Source organism: Saccostrea cucullata, unplaced genomic scaffold (genome assembly GCF_032062105.1).
Source record: "Saccostrea cucullata isolate Sc308-1 unplaced genomic scaffold, CSIRO_AGI_Scuc_v1 ctg4229, whole genome shotgun sequence".
Classification (NCBI taxonomy): Eukaryota; Metazoa; Mollusca; class Bivalvia; order Ostreida; family Ostreidae; genus Saccostrea; species Saccostrea cuccullata.
In genome coordinates, this window is record NW_026926713.1 from 90,028 (window position 1) to 108,635 (window position 18,608).

An 18,608-nucleotide genomic window follows, 5' to 3' on the forward strand; every position below is an offset into this window, starting at 1 on the left:
AGGTTAGCTCTGCTCCTAATTTGTTTTATTAGATTGGACTGATGTCTTTGGATAATGTTCGTTATCTCATTGTTTCATTGCAAATCCCAGCTTAAAATAGAAATACATTAAAAAAGTTTTTGTGATATGTTGGTACGAGGGGCGTTCAATAAATAATGTCATTAGCTCAATGACATACAACATAGTAGTCATATGACATAAAGCTTGACTTTCTCTCATTATTGAATCTTTAATGAATTTATAACAGTTTATGTGACCACTTTTCATCATATAGTTTTATCGTGAGAAGCTGGGAAACAAGGGCTATTCGAGACACTGCATTATAAATGAATGGTAAAGAATCAGTAAACTAGAGTGAAAATAAAAGCTACATTAAAGCTGCTGTAAAACTTGTTAAAAATCCCAAAGAAATATTCACTGAAATATGTGACATTTACAGCAACCGATGTCTGTTTTATAGACAAATTAGCAGGTGGATTTCAAAGATAAAAAATTATATAATGGGCATCAAAAATGGGCACCCTCCTTGCCAACAAAAATTATAACAACTTATGTACTGTTTGCCAAATTTCAACAAATAATATTTGATGTTGTATGATTGACTTTAAGACACATAGCAAATTTGATAGACTTCATATCGGGAGTAGTTTACACTGTTTTTAAGAAACGTTTGACAGTAATTAAGCTTGGTACTCTAAGGTCACCCTGTATTTTGAAAAATGAGTGAAAACGACAGCGTGTACAAAAGTCTTAACAATTATTTTAAAATATCAGTAATTGTAGTAATCCACGTTTGTTGTATATTCAAACAGATATTGGAACATGAATCTATTGCTTAAAACCATTAAAACAAAATTTACCATAAGATGTACTTGATAAAAACGGCGAAGGTCTGTCAAGAGCAAAGGTATGCAAGAGCACAAAAACAGATTTATATGCAATTTTCTTAAATATTAGTGGTATTATTGTTCAAATTCGTATTCGGGGAGACAGTTTAATATCTGGAGGTGTCTAGAAAGCAGTTTTTTTGCAAAGAAATCGAAAGGTTTATCAGAGAAAGGACCCAGAATCAGGAAAATACTACATTGAATTTTTTCATGACAGCGTTTAAACCCGCATGCCCTAAAGAGTAAAGGGGTTTACGGGATAAACAGAAAGTTAATGATTTTTCACATTAACAATATTTGCCATATCTTTGACCTTTTGACTTGTTTCTATTTCCAAACTTGAATAAAACACCTTTCAGAAGGAAAAAACAAGTCCAGGAAATCATTGGATCTGCCATTTTCCAGTATACTAAGGGTCATCCCCAAAAATGAGTTCTAAAAACAATCAGAAATTGGATAAAAAATGTTACGGACATGTGTTTGAATTAAAATAGATTAATAAGTAAAATCATGAAGACTAAATCATTGAAAAACGTCGTTTGCTTCTTTCTGAGCCCCAATGACATTATTTATTGAACGCCCCTCGTACTTTATGTAGACAAAAAGACTCTGGCTTGACCTTGCTACTTAATCAAAAGAATCGAATTAGAATTAGTATCTTTCTTTGCGAAAAATGCTGCTGAAATTAAAGCAGTCGCTGAACACTTTGTTACAAGCTGTCTATAATACATGAACATCAGTTATTATTCATTTACGATATCATATTGATTAAATATAAAAAAAAAATCAGTCTCACCTTTTGCAATCTTAATAAGAAATGTGATTGAATTCAATTGCACCTTTTTCGCCATTTAGCGAGGAATTGTGATTAAGTGTGTCAGTTTTGACATGCTTATAACACGCTAATGCTACAGAGGAGAACATTTTGTTTGATTAACATGTGCTTTTCATTATAGAACTAGATTCTTATCTTGCGAGGAAATTGTGATTATAATAGATTTTTCAGCTTTGATATGTTTATAACACACTCGTGCTACAGAAAATAAAATGTTGTGAGTTGAACAGGTTCTTTTCATTATAGATCTGAATTTTAATTTCGTAAAGTGTAAAATTGCATTTTTTCAACTTTCAAACATTGGTGATGGTATCACCATCTTTAAAATTGAAATTAAATTTACCATATGATTCCCTGGACACACTACGAAGAAAAGGCATTCTTATAGAAATAGTCCTGGTATATGGAAATGACTTCTGCAAAAAATTTTTGAAATCATTAGAATGGAACCTAAATACAAGTATGACTAACCCTTTACTTCTTTAGCGGCTATGTAAAGATTTAGAATTACGTGAATAGTTTCAAAATTGTTATTCTATTCCTGAAGAGTTTACTTACACACACGTAAAAATTGTGTTCACTTTAAAAGACAGCAAATTCTCAACTTCGGATATTGAATCTCTATCTACTGGTTAAAGCACAACTAAAATTATGCAAAATGCAAAGAATAACTTTGACGAATATCCTGTATATTTTGTTTGTATGTGTTCCAACTTAGATTTGAATTCTTGCAGTTGTGCCACATTTGGTCTCGAACAAAACACATACTTCAAACACGATATTCTATGAAAAATCAGAAAAAATTGAGAAACTTTTAATGTTTTGGGTAAAAAAATTTTGTTCCATAAGTGATGATATATATGAGAGGGCCTCTGAAGAGGCATTACCTCCATTTTCCTTATCTTTGAAAGACTATCAAAATATCAATTAATTTTATTGAAATTAAGGGAGAGAACGAGATGAAAAATGAAATCTTACTCCTTTGTTGAATGCTGACTTTTCAGTATTATAATTCATTTGGAGCAAATTAAATTTTCTCTGAATGTTCACATATTTTGTACTGAGGTCATTGTGTACATTTTTCTTCATTTAAGCTAGTGTGTATGCAACAGTACAATGTCATTTATTCAATCATATAGTAAGACAATACTATATTTACAATAGTTCTAAGTATACTGTGTGATAACGCTGTAGAAACGAGGACATATTCTATGCGATTCGACAAACGTAATCTTGTAATTTAGATGTGTTTATCGACCGGGTAAAATAGCATAACCATATTATGAAGGGTCTGTTACGGTTGACACTACTGGTTATGGATTATAACCTGATTACGTCGGTTTCTAAATTCGAGGGCGTAGTTGAACCAGTTCTTCAACAGGTGAATGAATTTTTGATAAATACATTATTTTACAGAATTCCAGTGCTATCTCGTAATAAATGCAGAAAAAAAGGAAGAAATGTAGTACTAAAGAAAAGGGATCTTTTCGCCCCAATTTATTTTTTCTCGTTTAAAATTCGCCCAGCCACAGTTTTATTTAAGAAATCACTCTGTATTCCTTGAATTCACCCGTTTTAAAAATGGAAAATAAAAAGGGGGCAAAATATTCCCTGTATACAGTATTTAAAGTTTGCAAAAAATTAGTTTCTGTCTTGCATTCATATTATAGGCCTTAGCATGTCATCCGCGGATCCCTGGACTAAGTGTCGCAGTTGTTAAGGATAACCAGGTATTGATCTCCAAAGGTTACGGATTGGCCGACCTACAAACCAGAACACCCGTCACAGAATTCACTTTATTCCGACTGGCGTCAATAACTAAAGCAGTTTCTGCAACATTATTGGCGAAGCTGCTTCATGAAAATCCAAAGCAAGTAGTAACAAATACTTATTATCTTAACTCTTTCACACACAATAAAGGCGATGGTTTTATGTCTTAGCATCTTCTAATTTCACATACGTGTTTGATTGTTTGTTGATTAATTTCCTTCTCGAGTCGAGAATTTTTCACTCATATAGAGGCTCCACCACTATACAAAGAGGCATATTTTTGTCCTATACTGGGCATTTAGGGCCGTTGAGCAGTTAAGGATCTTTTTTTGCCAGCATCTATTGTGATACGGTACCTCTGTTTATACGATATCATGCGAAAGACCGGTCTCCACTTTCCACAGTAGGATTCAAACCCCCAATGTCAGGAAAAAAATTCTATCACCGCGACTCCAGAGCTGATGCTTTGACCACTGTACCACGTGGGCAAGTATATGTACATACATATGTAAATGATAGACATGGTATTGTTAATACTCGCGCCTATTTAAACCACAATTGCACTGAACAAACTTTTTCTTTTTTTGATTTCGGCTACAACTTATGCACTCACTTAACTAGTTTCTATGATGGCAGTTTTAAATTTTCAACAACAATAAGAACCGAGAATGCCAACATCCGGGACATTTTGTCACATGCGCTCGCCATTCCTAAACACAGTTATCTACGATTGAATCCAAAGCTAAACAGAACGAATTTTCCAAGGCAAGTATATGATCATTTATATGTAGAGACAGAGATTTAGCGTCATTCAAATATTAGCCCTAAACTGAAAACAGTAGTGGAATATTATTCTTTGACATATTGAGACCTTCACAATTTTTGTTATTCAGCTAAAATATCTTCATTTAAAGTTCATCTCTTGTTATGAAATATGTGGAGATTACGAACAGTAGTTTAACGATGCATGAAGAACATTCTATCTAGCCTGTTGCTATAAACACCCATCAAGCTTCAAATTAATAATTTTTACATTGCAAATTCGTTTGGAACATTAATTTTGTTCATTTGGTCTCAAACCACGACATAAAAAATAAAACTGCAACAATATGTCAAAAATGTATGACGTCAAACGAAATGCAAACTTCATTCGTAACTAATCAAGATACATTCTCATATCATGGATCTGCCAAAAATCTGGAAGAGTTAAAAAAAAAACATAGTGCGAAAAAGGTAGTGGGACAGATTAACAGAAAGACAATGTGAAAGACAGACGGACGAACACACAGACGGACGGACAGACGTATAGGAAATACAGTCCCCGCCGCTTTCACCGTTAGGTGACTGAAGAGAATCAGACATATACTAGTAGAGCTTTTACTGATTAATATAAGTAATGACATTTTTTTTCTTTAGCATTTAATGCCAAAGATGTAGTTTGTATTTTCAATTCACTTGATACGTAAAAAAATATATCAGTAATTTGCGTTATTTCTTCCATTTTCAGTGTTATGAAGAATCTGAAGTCCGTCTATCCTTTCCGGGAAACATACAAGTACACAAACATTGCCTTTGGCTTGTCAACAACGATTTCCGAGAAAATAGGAGGAAGACCTTGGGAGGATCTGTTCGACAAGAACTTTTTCGCCCCTTGGAATGCATTCTTCTTCATTCTTTTCGGAAGCAAGGGGGACTGATCACGTCGCTAAAGGTTGCATCGATGACGTCACAAAATCCACACCCATTCCTGTTTCCTCGGCCTTTACAAGTAAGTTCAAAAACTACAGTGTACATGTATTAAAGGTATCATGAAATGATCAAAATGTCTCTATTTTAACAGAAGGGCTGCTTTAACGCTGTTTTCTTTCCAACCCTTTCCATAATCGACTGGCATTTTGAGAGCATTGTGTAAATTTCGGTTCGCATTAGAAAATGAAAATGAGATAAGTGCAGAAAATATTAAACAATAAAAAGGCGAACGGTCCGTAGAAAATCATTGTAGAAATATTAATGCAAACAAAGTCTGTAACTCACCAAAATACATAATTAGCAACATTTAGGAACTTGTACGTAAAACCAAGTGGGGTAGACTGAGAGACAAACAGAGGGACAGACTAACGGACAAATGAAGAGGAATGAGGACGAGAAGGAGTCCGACAGTCTTTTATATTAATGTTAAATACCAAGGTGCAGTGACTTTTATTTACAGTTATATTAACAAGGACATTTCATGCCGACAAGAAATGCATTCATCTCCTCGGCACATTTTCCACCACTGAAATTACCAGGGATCGTGTAAATGCATACATAATTTTTTTCGGATTCTCTTCCGATACGAGGATTTATATAAGCTTAAGGTTTTTTCAGATTAATTATTGTTTGCAGTCTTAATCTTTGTCATGATAGAATTTTATCCCATAAAATCTTGCATAAATGAAAATACACATACATTGATATTTCTAACAAATTCTTACTACCACTTCATTGATAAACTTGCATGACATTAAAACATTCTGAAATATTCTAATTTATTTTGCTTCAGTATGGAACAAAGTTCTTAAGCCTTCTTTCCGATTCGATGTGCAGAATTATTTAAAATTAATTATAGTATTACTTCCATCTTTTATAGTTCGTGGAAGAAAATATGCAGTTCAATATGCTTAATGAGTAATGCCCATGATATCGCAAAGTGGATGAAATTTCATCTCAGTGGGGGTTTGAACGAAAGTGGAAGTCGCGTTATTACACAAGACACATTGAAATCCACGTACAATGCACGGAATTCCATATCTTCATCAGGCATAAGTGGATATTTTCCAAAACCAAGGGTTTCTCACAAGACAAGTGAGGATAATTATGCTCTAGGGTGGCGAAATGGTCATTATAGAGGTAACGTTGATACTTTTCTTAATGCTTTCACATAACATCAATGTATAAATTCATACTAGATGCTGCTTTCATATTAAGCAGTGTATTTCATTTCTTTAAAATGTAAAAAAAATTAATTGAGGGCGTCTCCATATATGAGTGAAAATTCTTTAGAGGAAGGTTAAACAACATACAATCAATTGAAAATATGGATGAATTTTTTGCTCAAAACCTTGAAATATTCAATTAAGTAGTACTGTATTCCTTTTTTATCAGGAAAGTGGACACATTTAATTGAAATAGATTCTTTCTTACAGAGTATAAAATATTACGCCATACGGGAACAATACTAGGATTTTCGTCTCTTATAACTCTCATACCGGAGATGAACATCGGAATCTTTACGACAATGAATGGACAAGATTCTGATTATATTTTCCGAACTCTTCCTCACAATTACTTAGCAGATATTGCATTGGGGGAAGATGCATGGCTAAACTCCAGCACAATTTGTTCTTTTCCAAATCCATGGTACTCTATGCCCCCAGAAGCGAGTCACACAATCAATAAATCTCACAAGCTTTCGAGATCTCCATCGGAATACGTCGGACATTACGGTAACAATGGATACGGGGATTAATATATCTTTTCAAACACTTCCACGGGGTTTATTGATATGAAGTACGGCATTGCGACTTGGAACCTGTATCCAAAGCATTCCCGAGACCAGTTTGCAGGAGAGGGTTATGGCATTCTACAAGACATCTCTCCATACAATCTTGGCACGATTAAATTCCACCACAACACCCATAGTTCTAATGCTATTACCAGCCTTGAGGTCACCAGTTTTGAACCAAAAGACCCCCTAATCTTCAGCAAGGTCTCCAGCTCAGTGGGATCCAATATTATCATTGGAAAGTAAATTTTTTCATCATTACACTTGTGACAGTTTTTCGAATTCCTTAAATATGTGGATTTTGTATCAATATATATTCTACTTATAAATGAGTTATAGTATCACAGTTGTGAAAATGTTCTTTAAATAAATTTAATTCTACACATATTGATATTATACCAGTGATCGTCTAAGACAAGGTCTTTTGTTATTGTATAGCAATTAATAGGCTTTTTTTTTTAACTATAAGATTCAAAAAGCACTTTTTTTAGAGAATTGGAAAGGAAAACGATTTTCATTGATATTTACGTTAGTTTTAAAATCTTAATATTATTTTCCTGATTCACAGAATAATTTCATTTAAAAAACAAATCTGATTAAGTCTGGGTAACAATGAGTATACATCGCCACGTGTGGTAGATATTTTATTAAACGTCAAATTAATCGGGAATTAGTAAATATACATTAATCCTGTGGTTACAGCAATTCGAATAACATATACAGTAAAAATTGTCTAACTAAGATTCTTGTGTTTTCATGAACGACTGGATTTGCTTTATTTAGTGTTGATTTTCCATGCAGAACCTATGAAAATGAAAAAAAAAACTAGATTTAAGGAGGGAGTGCATGTACAACTGTATATCTTCAAGATCCTCCCCAGCATCCCTCTCTCCAAAAAAATTGATTAGTTTTAGCATGCTTCACCTACTCCGAATATTAACCAGACACAATTTATGAGGTCCAATCTACTTGATCTGAATATACGTTTTCACGCAGTTACGTTTCAGTCATGTCACAGAACGATTGATTGCCGTCACAGTTGAATACAGTATCGTCTAAATAAAATTACGTCAAATTGCTCAAAAATATTCTATAAAGATTAACTTGGTATGCATTGGACTGCGCATGTTAAAAGCTCGATCGCTCCTTCTGGTATTTCTAATAATTTACATGTTCTAAAAAAAGTTTTAATAATAAACAACATTGAAACTTTATCTAATATTTTTTAGATATCAATGTCTACGTACGGATTCATTAATTCTATCTTCTTTCATTTGAGTTTGTGAGTTATAACAAAATGTAACCGATTTTATTTTTTTTTTTCACCTTGGATATGTTGAAATGTTTACTCAGAATTTTTATTGAGGACTTAAATCGCATCCATCAGCTTGAGGTTTTAGCTCTACTGGTCAGAGACCAGAAGAGCTTATGCGATAGTAATGCGTCCGTCGTCCGTCCGTCTGCCTGTCTGTCTGTCTGTAAACAATTTTTCAAAATGCTACTCCTCCTACAGTTTTGGTCCGATTTCAATATAAATTGGCACATAAGTAGACTGCACTAAGCTACATAATTCTGTGCATCGGTTTTTGATTTCAATGAACGGTGTTGCCATAGATGCTAAAAATAGAAATCTCTGTGAAATGCTTTCAAAATGCTACTCCTCCTACAGTTTTAGTCCGATTTCAATATAACTTGGCACACAAGTAGACTACATTAAGATACATAATTCTGTGCATTGGTTTTCAATTTCGGTGAACAAAGTTGCCGTGGTTTCTAAAAATAGAAATTTGTGTGAAATGCTTTCAAAATGCTACTCCTCCTACAGTCTTGGTCCGATTTCAATATAACTTGGCACACTAGTAGACTACACTAAGATACATAATTCTAAGCATCCGTTTTTGGTTTCAATGAACGGTTTTGCCATGGCTACTAAAAATAGAAATTTCTGTGAAATTCTTGCAAAATGCTACTCCTCCTACAGTTTTGGTCCGATTTCAGTATAACTTGGCACACAACTAGACTACACTAAGGTACATAATTCTGTGCGTTGGTTTTCAATTTTGGTGAACAATGTTGCCGTGGCTACTAAAAATAGAAATTTCTGTGAAATGCTTTCAAAATGCTTCTCCTCCTACAGTTTTGGTCCGATTTCAATATAACTTGGCACACAAGTAGACAGATATTGTCATGATCATTTTCACATAAAACTCAACTATTTAATACAAATGAAAGTGTGCGCTCTTCAATAAAGGTACATGTATTTGTTAAGGAAAAAATGCGATGAACTAGTGAGATCAGTATTGATACTATTTATTCGTTCATCAGCTCTTCATGCAATTAACCGGTAAAAATCAAATTTCTATAATTAATGATTATTCGGGCATTTTATTAAAAACCCATAACGATTTTAAACAAAACTCCATTTGGCTCAGTCCAACTGAATGATAATAATAAGTCCGTTCATTTTAAATGACATACAAGAGAATAAACTACAAACACGACATTATATAGACAACTTTATTTCGTGGCCACGAATTTTATTTCGTTCCCACAAATTTTATTTCGTGGCCACGAAATTTTTATTTCGTTCCCACGAATTTATTTCGTGGCCACGAATTTCTATTTCGTTCCCACGAATTTTATTTCGTGGCCACGAATTTTTATTTCGTTCCCAGGAAAATTTTATTTCGTTCCCACGAATTTTTATTTCGTGGCCACGAATTTTATTTCGTTCCCTCGAATTTTATTTCGTTCCCACGAATTTTTATTTCGTGGCCACGAATAAATAAAAAAAAATCTCATACCATGTCCTATACCAGTCACCGTACAAAGTAGGGTCTTCTCACGAGAAATAAAATTGTAAAATAGGAAAGCCCTAGCACCAATTGTTCAAATTAATGGCTAAGGATAAGTGTTTGAAAGGAAGGTCAAACTCAAAGGTCAAAGGGTCAAAGTTGATGGTTTCTTAATAAAGGTTTAATCTAACAAGGATTACATTTGTAGGTATGATAGTACTAGTTCTACCGTTTAAAAGTTATAGCCAATGTAAATTAATAAAAAAATGGCATTTTTGTGTAAAATGGGACAAACTCCAAGGTAAAGGTCAAAAGGTCAAATTTGGTGGCACCCAAAGTAAGGTCTTGTCACAAGGAATGTACACAAATTGAATATGAAAGATTGATTGATTATATACTGTTTAACGTCCCTCTTCAGAATATTTCACTGATATAGAGACGTCACCATTGCCGGTGAAGGGCTGCAAATTTAGGCCTATGCTCGGCACTTAGGGCCTTTGAGCAGGGAGGGATCTTTATCGTGCCACACCTGCTGTGACACGGGGCCTTGGTTTATACGGTCTCATTCGAAGGACCGCCCCATTTAGTCGCCTTTTACGACAAGCAAGGGGTACTGAGGACCTATTCTTACTCGGATCCCCATGGGGCGAATATGAAAGAGATAGCTACAATAAATGAAAATTTATGGTAAAGGTTAAAGTTTTTGCGGAGAAACAGACCGCCAGATAGACAGATAGACATACAGACAGACACGATAAAACTATATACCCCCGAATCTTCGATTACTGGGACATAAAAAGAAATAGTCTTCAGATAACTTTTCATATAATGATGCAGTATAAAGAAGACGTTACAAAAATGAAAATGTTTGTTCTGATTTTCATATTAAATTCTCTGAAAAATATACTCAGGACTGGGTAAAATCGTGGAGTAAAACAAGAATTAAAAGGTTATGTCTACATGTATAGTTTTTGCATTAGAATGTGTATTCTACACTAGCCCATAGCTTTACAGTGCATATTTTTAGGTGTTATACCCACCCCTTACTTATTTAAGAGGAAGTTGATTATAAACAAAAGCAACAAAAAAAAAAAAAAAACAAAAAAAAAAAAAACCGTACCTTTATTTTTCTATAAGGAGGCACTAAAAATAAGCTTAAAATAATATATAATTCTACTAATTTTCAACTGTTACTCTGTCACAGTACTTTAAACTATGCTTTAATCATTGTAAAGTATATTATGATATGATTGAACTTGTGTGAAGGCTTAGCTTCATTTCTATATTTTATCTTGTGCCTCTTTCAGTATTTTTGAAAGGTATAGAGTTTTATTAATATTTTTGCTTTTCATTTTATTTTTGTTTTGATTTAACGTATTTGGGGGGGGGGTAAAAATTTCCTCCTCTTTCATTGTCAAATAGGATTTGCCAAACTTATACAAGCTATAAAAGTTGAAATGAAGGAAAAGTTAATTTTTCTATTAATGAGTATTGGAATCTGATTGTTGCATGCTTTGATTTCTAAAAACAAGTGGAATATCATTCTTTAAGCAAACACTATAAGGAGGAATATTAAAAAGAAATTGTATTTAATTGACAATTAAAGAATCTCTTTTCACTTTAAAGGGGGTCATTTTTCAACGGGGGTCAATTTTTTATAGGACTAACATATAAAATAATGACCCCTAGGACACTTTTTCTACAAAAAAATGATTTGTTTTCTACGGGTAGGGGGTCATTTTTTGTCGTTGAAAAATGACCCCGGTCATTTTTCGATGGGGGTCATTATTCGTCTTTACACCGGCTTTCTTACAAATATCCAATAAAGCATTCAGCACTGCGTATTAGTTGGAAGCAGATTTTTATATATATAGAAATAAATTTAAACATGTGCATTATGTAATCTAAACTGAATCTGATCCTGCAATGCTATGTTGAAAACGTCATGAATTAAGGAGGCTGAGGCTTAATAAATTAACCGTCAGATATGAATAAATTTATATTTAGTACCTTAATCTGTCAACTATCATTTCACAAAGAAAAATATAACATGTTTTAGTTCTAAAATTTTACAATTTTTGTATGTTTTCAGATGGAGCTCTTCTTCTAAAGGGGACGAATATTAGTCTTAAAATGGCCAAGACCCAAATCTCACTTACATTTCTGTATTTAGGTCACATTTGCTGCATCAAATGTAGTGTTGATTTCAGAAAATAAGTAGCAGTTATTTTCGAAAGATACCCAAGCATTTTTAAAAATTAATTCTATATGGCTTGTACATTATTTGGCGGAATCTGATATATTTTTTTTTACAATTTCGCGTAGAGTTGAGCTCGACATTCTAAAGTGTGTTTTATACAGATTTAACAAAAGCAAATCATTGAGCAATGCACTCCGTTTAGCGGAATATGTTTTCAAAGAAAGGTGGTAAATAGATTAAAAATAGATTACAAAGGAAAGTTTTATACATTTACATTATCTTTTGGTTTTCCCATCTCAACGATATAATTATGATAAATGTAGAATTAAAGACCATTGACTTGTGCATTAGCTTAGGCTCATAATAGAAAATCCATAGATCCCCTCCCCCTATTTTTTACCCTGCCTCAGTTGTTTTTAATATCTGATTTTCTTCGTCGTAAGTCTTATTGAAATACCATTAACTTTTGTTTTCTTTTGCTGCGAATGTTTGCATACTTTTGACAGCTGAGATTATTGCAGCTGCTGGAATGCATATTAGATAATAATCATTGGTTGTGAAAAATTGGTGATCATGTGTTGTATGCATATTCAAATTAACCTTTGGTATGATATTTATTCTGGTACATATATTTTAGATAAATCTACATCGATTGATTAGATGGAGAAAAAATTCTGCACAATGGAGAAAATAAAACGAGTGAAAAAAAAACAAACAAACAAAAAAAAAACCTATTCTATTGTTTTGATTTTTTTTAAATAAAAAATCGGATGAGTCTAGGATCTTTTTTTCACTATGGCCTGATCAAAATAATTAAAAAAAAGCAATATGTTTACCTCGCTACTGAACAATAACAAATAACTAATGAACAATCGGGATAAAAAAAAAACAAAATTGATACAAAGCGTTTTCATTTACTAACTGATTGGTTTTTTTTTAAAAATCGCATTCATTATAAACCTTACACGTACATGTAACAGGATCAATGAATCTGTGTTTATCATTTTTAAAAATATGGAAGTAAAGATGCTGCTAAGATTTATAATGAATACGATTTAAAAAAAGGGAAGTTAATGAGAACACTTTGTTTTTTGTATTAAATGTCAAGGGGATACGACAACCCTTTTTTCTGGGGCACTGTAGGCAATACTGATACTTTCCTTTTCTTGGAAATAAACCCATAATTAAACCCATTGGGGGTGGGGGGGGGTAATATTTTTTATTAGAAAGGAGGGGTTAAAATATGTTTATTCCGTTGAATTTTCCGTAAAAGAAGTATGGGTAAACCTAAATTGAAATTTTTTTTAGCTATAATTGGTTTTTAATTCTCAAAGAAAATCATGTATCAAATTCAAGGACTTTAAAGGGATCTTTTTTTGACTCTACCCCGACCTTAAGTACAGATTAAATAAAATTGTACGCCTTGATTGGGATATAACTTTTGGCCTTATTTCATTGTAAATAATGCAAATAATAAATTTCTAGAATATAAAACAAAGATTTACCTTCTGTGATGTTCAAAAGTCTGCCCTTTGAAACCATTCTTATTAATCTATATATTTTTTTCACACCAAATTCTGTCTTTGTGAATCTTTGAATAATAATACTGTAGAAACCTATTTTACTCATGTAAACATGACTCAAATTGTTAATTTCAAATCTGAAGACAATACACAAAAGTTTGCATTGATCAACAGTCTTTAAGTTATTTATTTGAATATATAGTGAAAGAAAACAAATTAACAAAGAGTGCAAAAATAAACCAATTTGTGATGTTGCAGTATTTTTTCCTGTTATTTGTTGATCATCGACCGTAGAGACAGGACTTGTTCTGTTCAAAAAATATATTTGTATTTCAGACAGCATTTCAGAGGTGAATGTTTTGTAAGGTTTACAATAACGCAGACTTTATTTGTAAAAGAAAATATAGCAGTTTTAAAACTATATCAAACAAAGAAAAGTGAGTTTTAGTTTTTCTCTCTGACTTTATTGTATATCTACCACTGTTCTGCCAATGTGCGAATCACGTGACCCAGGCTGTCAAGTAACATGCTCTAAAGCTTTCTGTTTAAACGCTAAAATATTTTCCCGCAGTTTATATTTCTTTGAGAGTATTTTTTTTAACAAAAAGAACAGCCCATTTTTCAGACATGACCGAATTTCGGAAATAGGATGGTTGGATAAGAATATTCTTTCTAAGAAAGAGCATGGTGACCATCACAACCAGAGTCGTCTGTCTTAGAAACAGCCTTTATCTAATATGGATACCCTAATAAAAAAATACTATAGTTAACTATAGTTTACTATAGTTAACTACAGTAAATCAAAGTGACAATGTTTTCGTCAAAGTTTTTCAAAGTGTCAAAGTTTTCGCCAAAGTTTTCAAAGTGTCAAAGTTTTCGCCAAAGTTTTTCAAATTGTCAAAGTTTTCACCAAAGTTTTTCAAAGTGTCAAAGTTTTCGCCAAAGCTTCTCAAAGTGTCAAAGTTTTCGTCAAAGTTTTTCAAAGGTCAAAGTTTTCGGAAAAGTTTTTCAAAGTGTCAAAGTTTTCGCCAAAGTTCTTCAAAGTGTCAAAGTTTTCGACAAAGTTTTTCAAAGCGTCAAAGTTTTCGCCAAAGTTTTTCAAAGTTTTCGTCTAAGTTTTCGTCAAAGTTTTTCAAAGTGTCAAAGTTTTCGCCAAAGTTTTTCAAAGTGTCAAAGTTTTCAATAAAGTTTTTCAAAGTGTCAAAGTTTTTGTCAAAGTTTTTCAAAGTGTCAAAGTTTTTCAAAGTGTCAAAGTTTTAGATAATTTTTTTTCAAAGTGTCAAAGTCTTTGATTAAGGTTTTCAAAGTGTTAAAGTTTCGAAGTTTTTGATAGAGTTTTTTTAAAGTATCAAAGTTGTCAATAAACTTTTTCAATGTTTCAAAGTTTTCGATAAAGTTTTTTTAAGTGTTAAAAATTTTGATAAACTTTTTCAAAGTGTCAAAGTCTTCGATAAAGTTTTTTGAAGTGTTAAAGTATCCATGTTTTCGATAAAGTTTTTTGAAGTATCAAAGTTTTCAATAAAGTTTTTCAAAGTATCAAAGTTTTCGATAAAGTATTTCAAAGTGTCAAAGTTATCGATAAAGTTTTTCAAAGTGTCAAAATTTCGCCTAAGTTGTTCAAAGTGTCAAAAATTTCGCCAAAGTTTTTCAAAGTGTCGAAGTTTTTGTCAAATTTTTTCAAAGTGTCAAAGTTTTTCAAAGTGTCAAAGTTTTCGCCCAAGTTTTTCAAAGTGTCAAAGTTTTCGCCAAAGTTTTTCAAAGTGTCAAAGTTTTCGCCAAAGTTTTTCAAAGTGTCAAAGTGTTCAATAAAGTTTTTCAAAGTGTCAAAGTGTTCGCCAAAGTTTTTCAAAGTGTCAAAGTTTTCGACAAAGTTTTCAAAGTGTCAAAGTTATAACTATAGTTAACTATAGTAAATTATTGTTAACTATAGTTAACTATAGTATTTTTTTGTTAGGGTATACATGTATCGTATGGGTGCCTTCTTTTTATTTTAATCAATAATTGTTTAATGTCTAAAGTAAACAGTGTGTAAGGGAGTTTCTGGAAAGTCTATTGTCTTAACATATCTTCTACAAATTATTGAAAGATACCTCAAAGAAATTCCAAAAATATACATAAAACTTTACTGTTTCGTTTCTCGAGCATCACTGTGACAACCATTTTTTTTTGTCACGAGTCACCTACATATTGACTTCATTTTCATATTGTGAGGTCAAAATGATGAAGAAAATCATTACGTTTCGTATGCTATTTATAGAACATGTGCATGACTATAGGTGTGCCAAATTTTATTTAATCTGAATCGTAGTTTTGTAAATATAGAGATGGTTTTGATCACCCCTCGTAAGGGTTTCTTCTTAAGGTAGGTCACTCGTCAGCTTTCTGGAAAGGTTCATTCAGAACCTCTTACTTCAAAATTATCTATCAAAATTCAATCTTTATACACTATTTAATTTCAACAATGTTGATGTTTTAGCATTCAACGAAAAAACTGCTCAAATAGCTTCAAAGAAGGAAGATTTGCGAGGGACTATATTTTGCGGTGGAAGGATACTTAGCAGATAATTCTGCAAATCTACACATTTATTAAATTTAATATCTTGGAACTTTAGCCTCACATATTTTTACTCGGAGGAAATTTTCCATTACGATATTGCAAGGAATATTTAATATAGGTCTTAATTAATATTTTTGGAACAAGTTTTACACCTTCTTTCAACAAACTTTGCCAAAAAAATGAAGATATGTCAAATAAGTCAATGTAAAATTTAGACCATTTTTTGCCTGAAAATCACATATTTGGACCAATATTTCAAAATTAGCATCACTGACCCAAATTTATCTTTCATATTTTAAAGTATTCGATACTTGTGACTGATCAGCACTTAAGTCGTAAAAAGCTTGATTTGAGAAAATGTTTTATTGCCTATCTAGTATTTTAATACCTCAAACTATGTTACTTTTTAGTGCAGAAAAATGACAAAAATTTACGAACATTAATTTGCAAGATTTTTTCAATGAAAAATATTATTCAAAATATTTGACATAAAATAAGATTATATTTTGCCATGTTTACATCTGATAAAATATGATTAAGGTTTAAGTGTATTAACCAACGAGTTAAATTTTAAGTGCAAAAAGGCCAACTTCATTGTACTGTAGATCAGTAAGATGAACACTGACCACATATTTTCTCTGCGATTTGAAGTCACTCGATATGAGTACTTATCCAAAATATACTTATCAATAAATCCTTGATTTAAAAAAAAATCACGAGTGACATACCTTAAGACGACATACCTTAAGATTCTAATCGATAAAGATATTATTAACATGAAGGATCATTTAAATTTCACTCAAACCACACACTTGTTATGACTATAAAGACCTATAAAAATGTGCTTGCTTGCGAACCTTCAGATTGAAACTTCTTGAAAACCAACAAAAACTAATATATAACCCACAAACATAAAATAAACTACGTAATACACAAACGTAAAGCTATTTTTTTTTTGTTGAACGAACAAGAACAATTGATAAAAGATATGTGTTCATCAAAAATATTATGATTTGATAATGTTTAATATATATATAAATTAAGGTAATAATATTTCAGTTTTAAAACTTCTTGAGCAAATTTAATGTAAATCAAATTTATACTTACATGAAATCCAAACAATACACACTTCATTAATGCATGAAATCCTAGGACTTTATCGACAATGATAGTTGACCAGGACTCGATATAATTATGACATTTGCTTATTTGGGCTGCCACAAAATTCACACATGTGTCACTCAAGACCCTTGACTTTAAAATGTCGAGAGCTTTTCTTACGTCTCTTGGTTAAGTTAATTGTTACTGTCCTCACTTGCAAAGAGTACTTGATGTCAAATTACATATTTTTATATTTCCTGTTTCTGTTTTCCATTGCTTAATAGCGAGTGCATCAAATGCTTTTTATCTGATCACAAAACCATAAGAAATGCAAAATAAGATCTTCACTCTAGCTTTGATTATTTTTAAGAGTTGAAGTTTTGACTATTCGGGTATCAAAGAAATCAAGTGAGTGGAAATTTGACGATCGTCTGGTGTTAAATAGATTTCATTAAAAGAATGTAAAAGGTTTTGGAGTGTATTCTTAAGGAATAACAGACTAGTTAGTATAGTATGCCAAGCATAGTGGGAAACAAGGCATAAATTATCCAAAGTTTCCAATATCGTTGCTGTCCATGGCATACTTTTCGAACTAGGCAGTGATTGATTATATTTTCATTTTAGTGTGATATATAACTGTAGATTCAGACTTTCGATATGTATATATAAAATTTATATTACACGAGGACTCACACGCCAATTTCAATAATCCTCGACCACTGACATCAAACACAAAGGCAGTAGCATGATATTTACATGCATATTCGGTCTTCATTAGCGTCAGACACAGATACAATTTTGCATGAAATTTACATGCTTATTAGGCCCCTTCGCCCCCTACCTATCGACCTGCTTCATTTCATTTCGTGAGAATTATCAAGCAATCATCTCTGCTTACTTTCAAAGAGTTACATGTATCACAGAGAAAAAAGAAAAATGGAAATATTTATCAGTACATTTTGCCAGAAGAGGTATATACTTCGTAAAAAATGAAACTTTATACATGTACTCTAACAAAATCTTATCTTTTTAGTTTGTATGCCGTAGGATCATATAATAACACATTTAAGGATATTAAAATCCGTTTCCATGGCTTCTATAGTATATATTTTACTACAAAAAAAATCAATTTTACTCAGATATGATATATTCACACTTTGTGTTGGTCTACAATTTAATATGTCCCTGATTTTAATTTAAGTGGTGTTACATGTATCCACGGTTTTTTCAGTCAACCATTATCTATAAATTCATAATAAATAGTTCTCATTTCTTTGAATTATATATAATTTAAGAAAAAAGTCCATTTGTCAGAACGTCTTGTGAAATTTATAGAATTATTGTTATAAAATTTTAAAGAATGACCTATAGGCGATTTTTATTCCATTAACGTATG

General features: G+C 32.1%; 1 protein-coding gene across 1 annotated transcript; it reads left to right on the plus strand.

Annotated features, from left to right (window-relative positions):
* Positions 1-6,155: 6,155 nt before the first annotated feature.
* On the plus strand, positions 6,156-7,000 carry LOC134272491 (uncharacterized). The gene is made up of 2 exons (XM_062754715.1): positions 6,156-6,381; positions 6,678-7,000. The coding sequence occupies exons 1-2, from the start codon at positions 6,156-6,158 to the stop codon at positions 6,998-7,000; spliced, it is 549 nt and encodes a 182-aa protein (XP_062610699.1).
* The last annotated feature ends 11,608 nt before the right edge of the window (positions 7,001-18,608 follow it).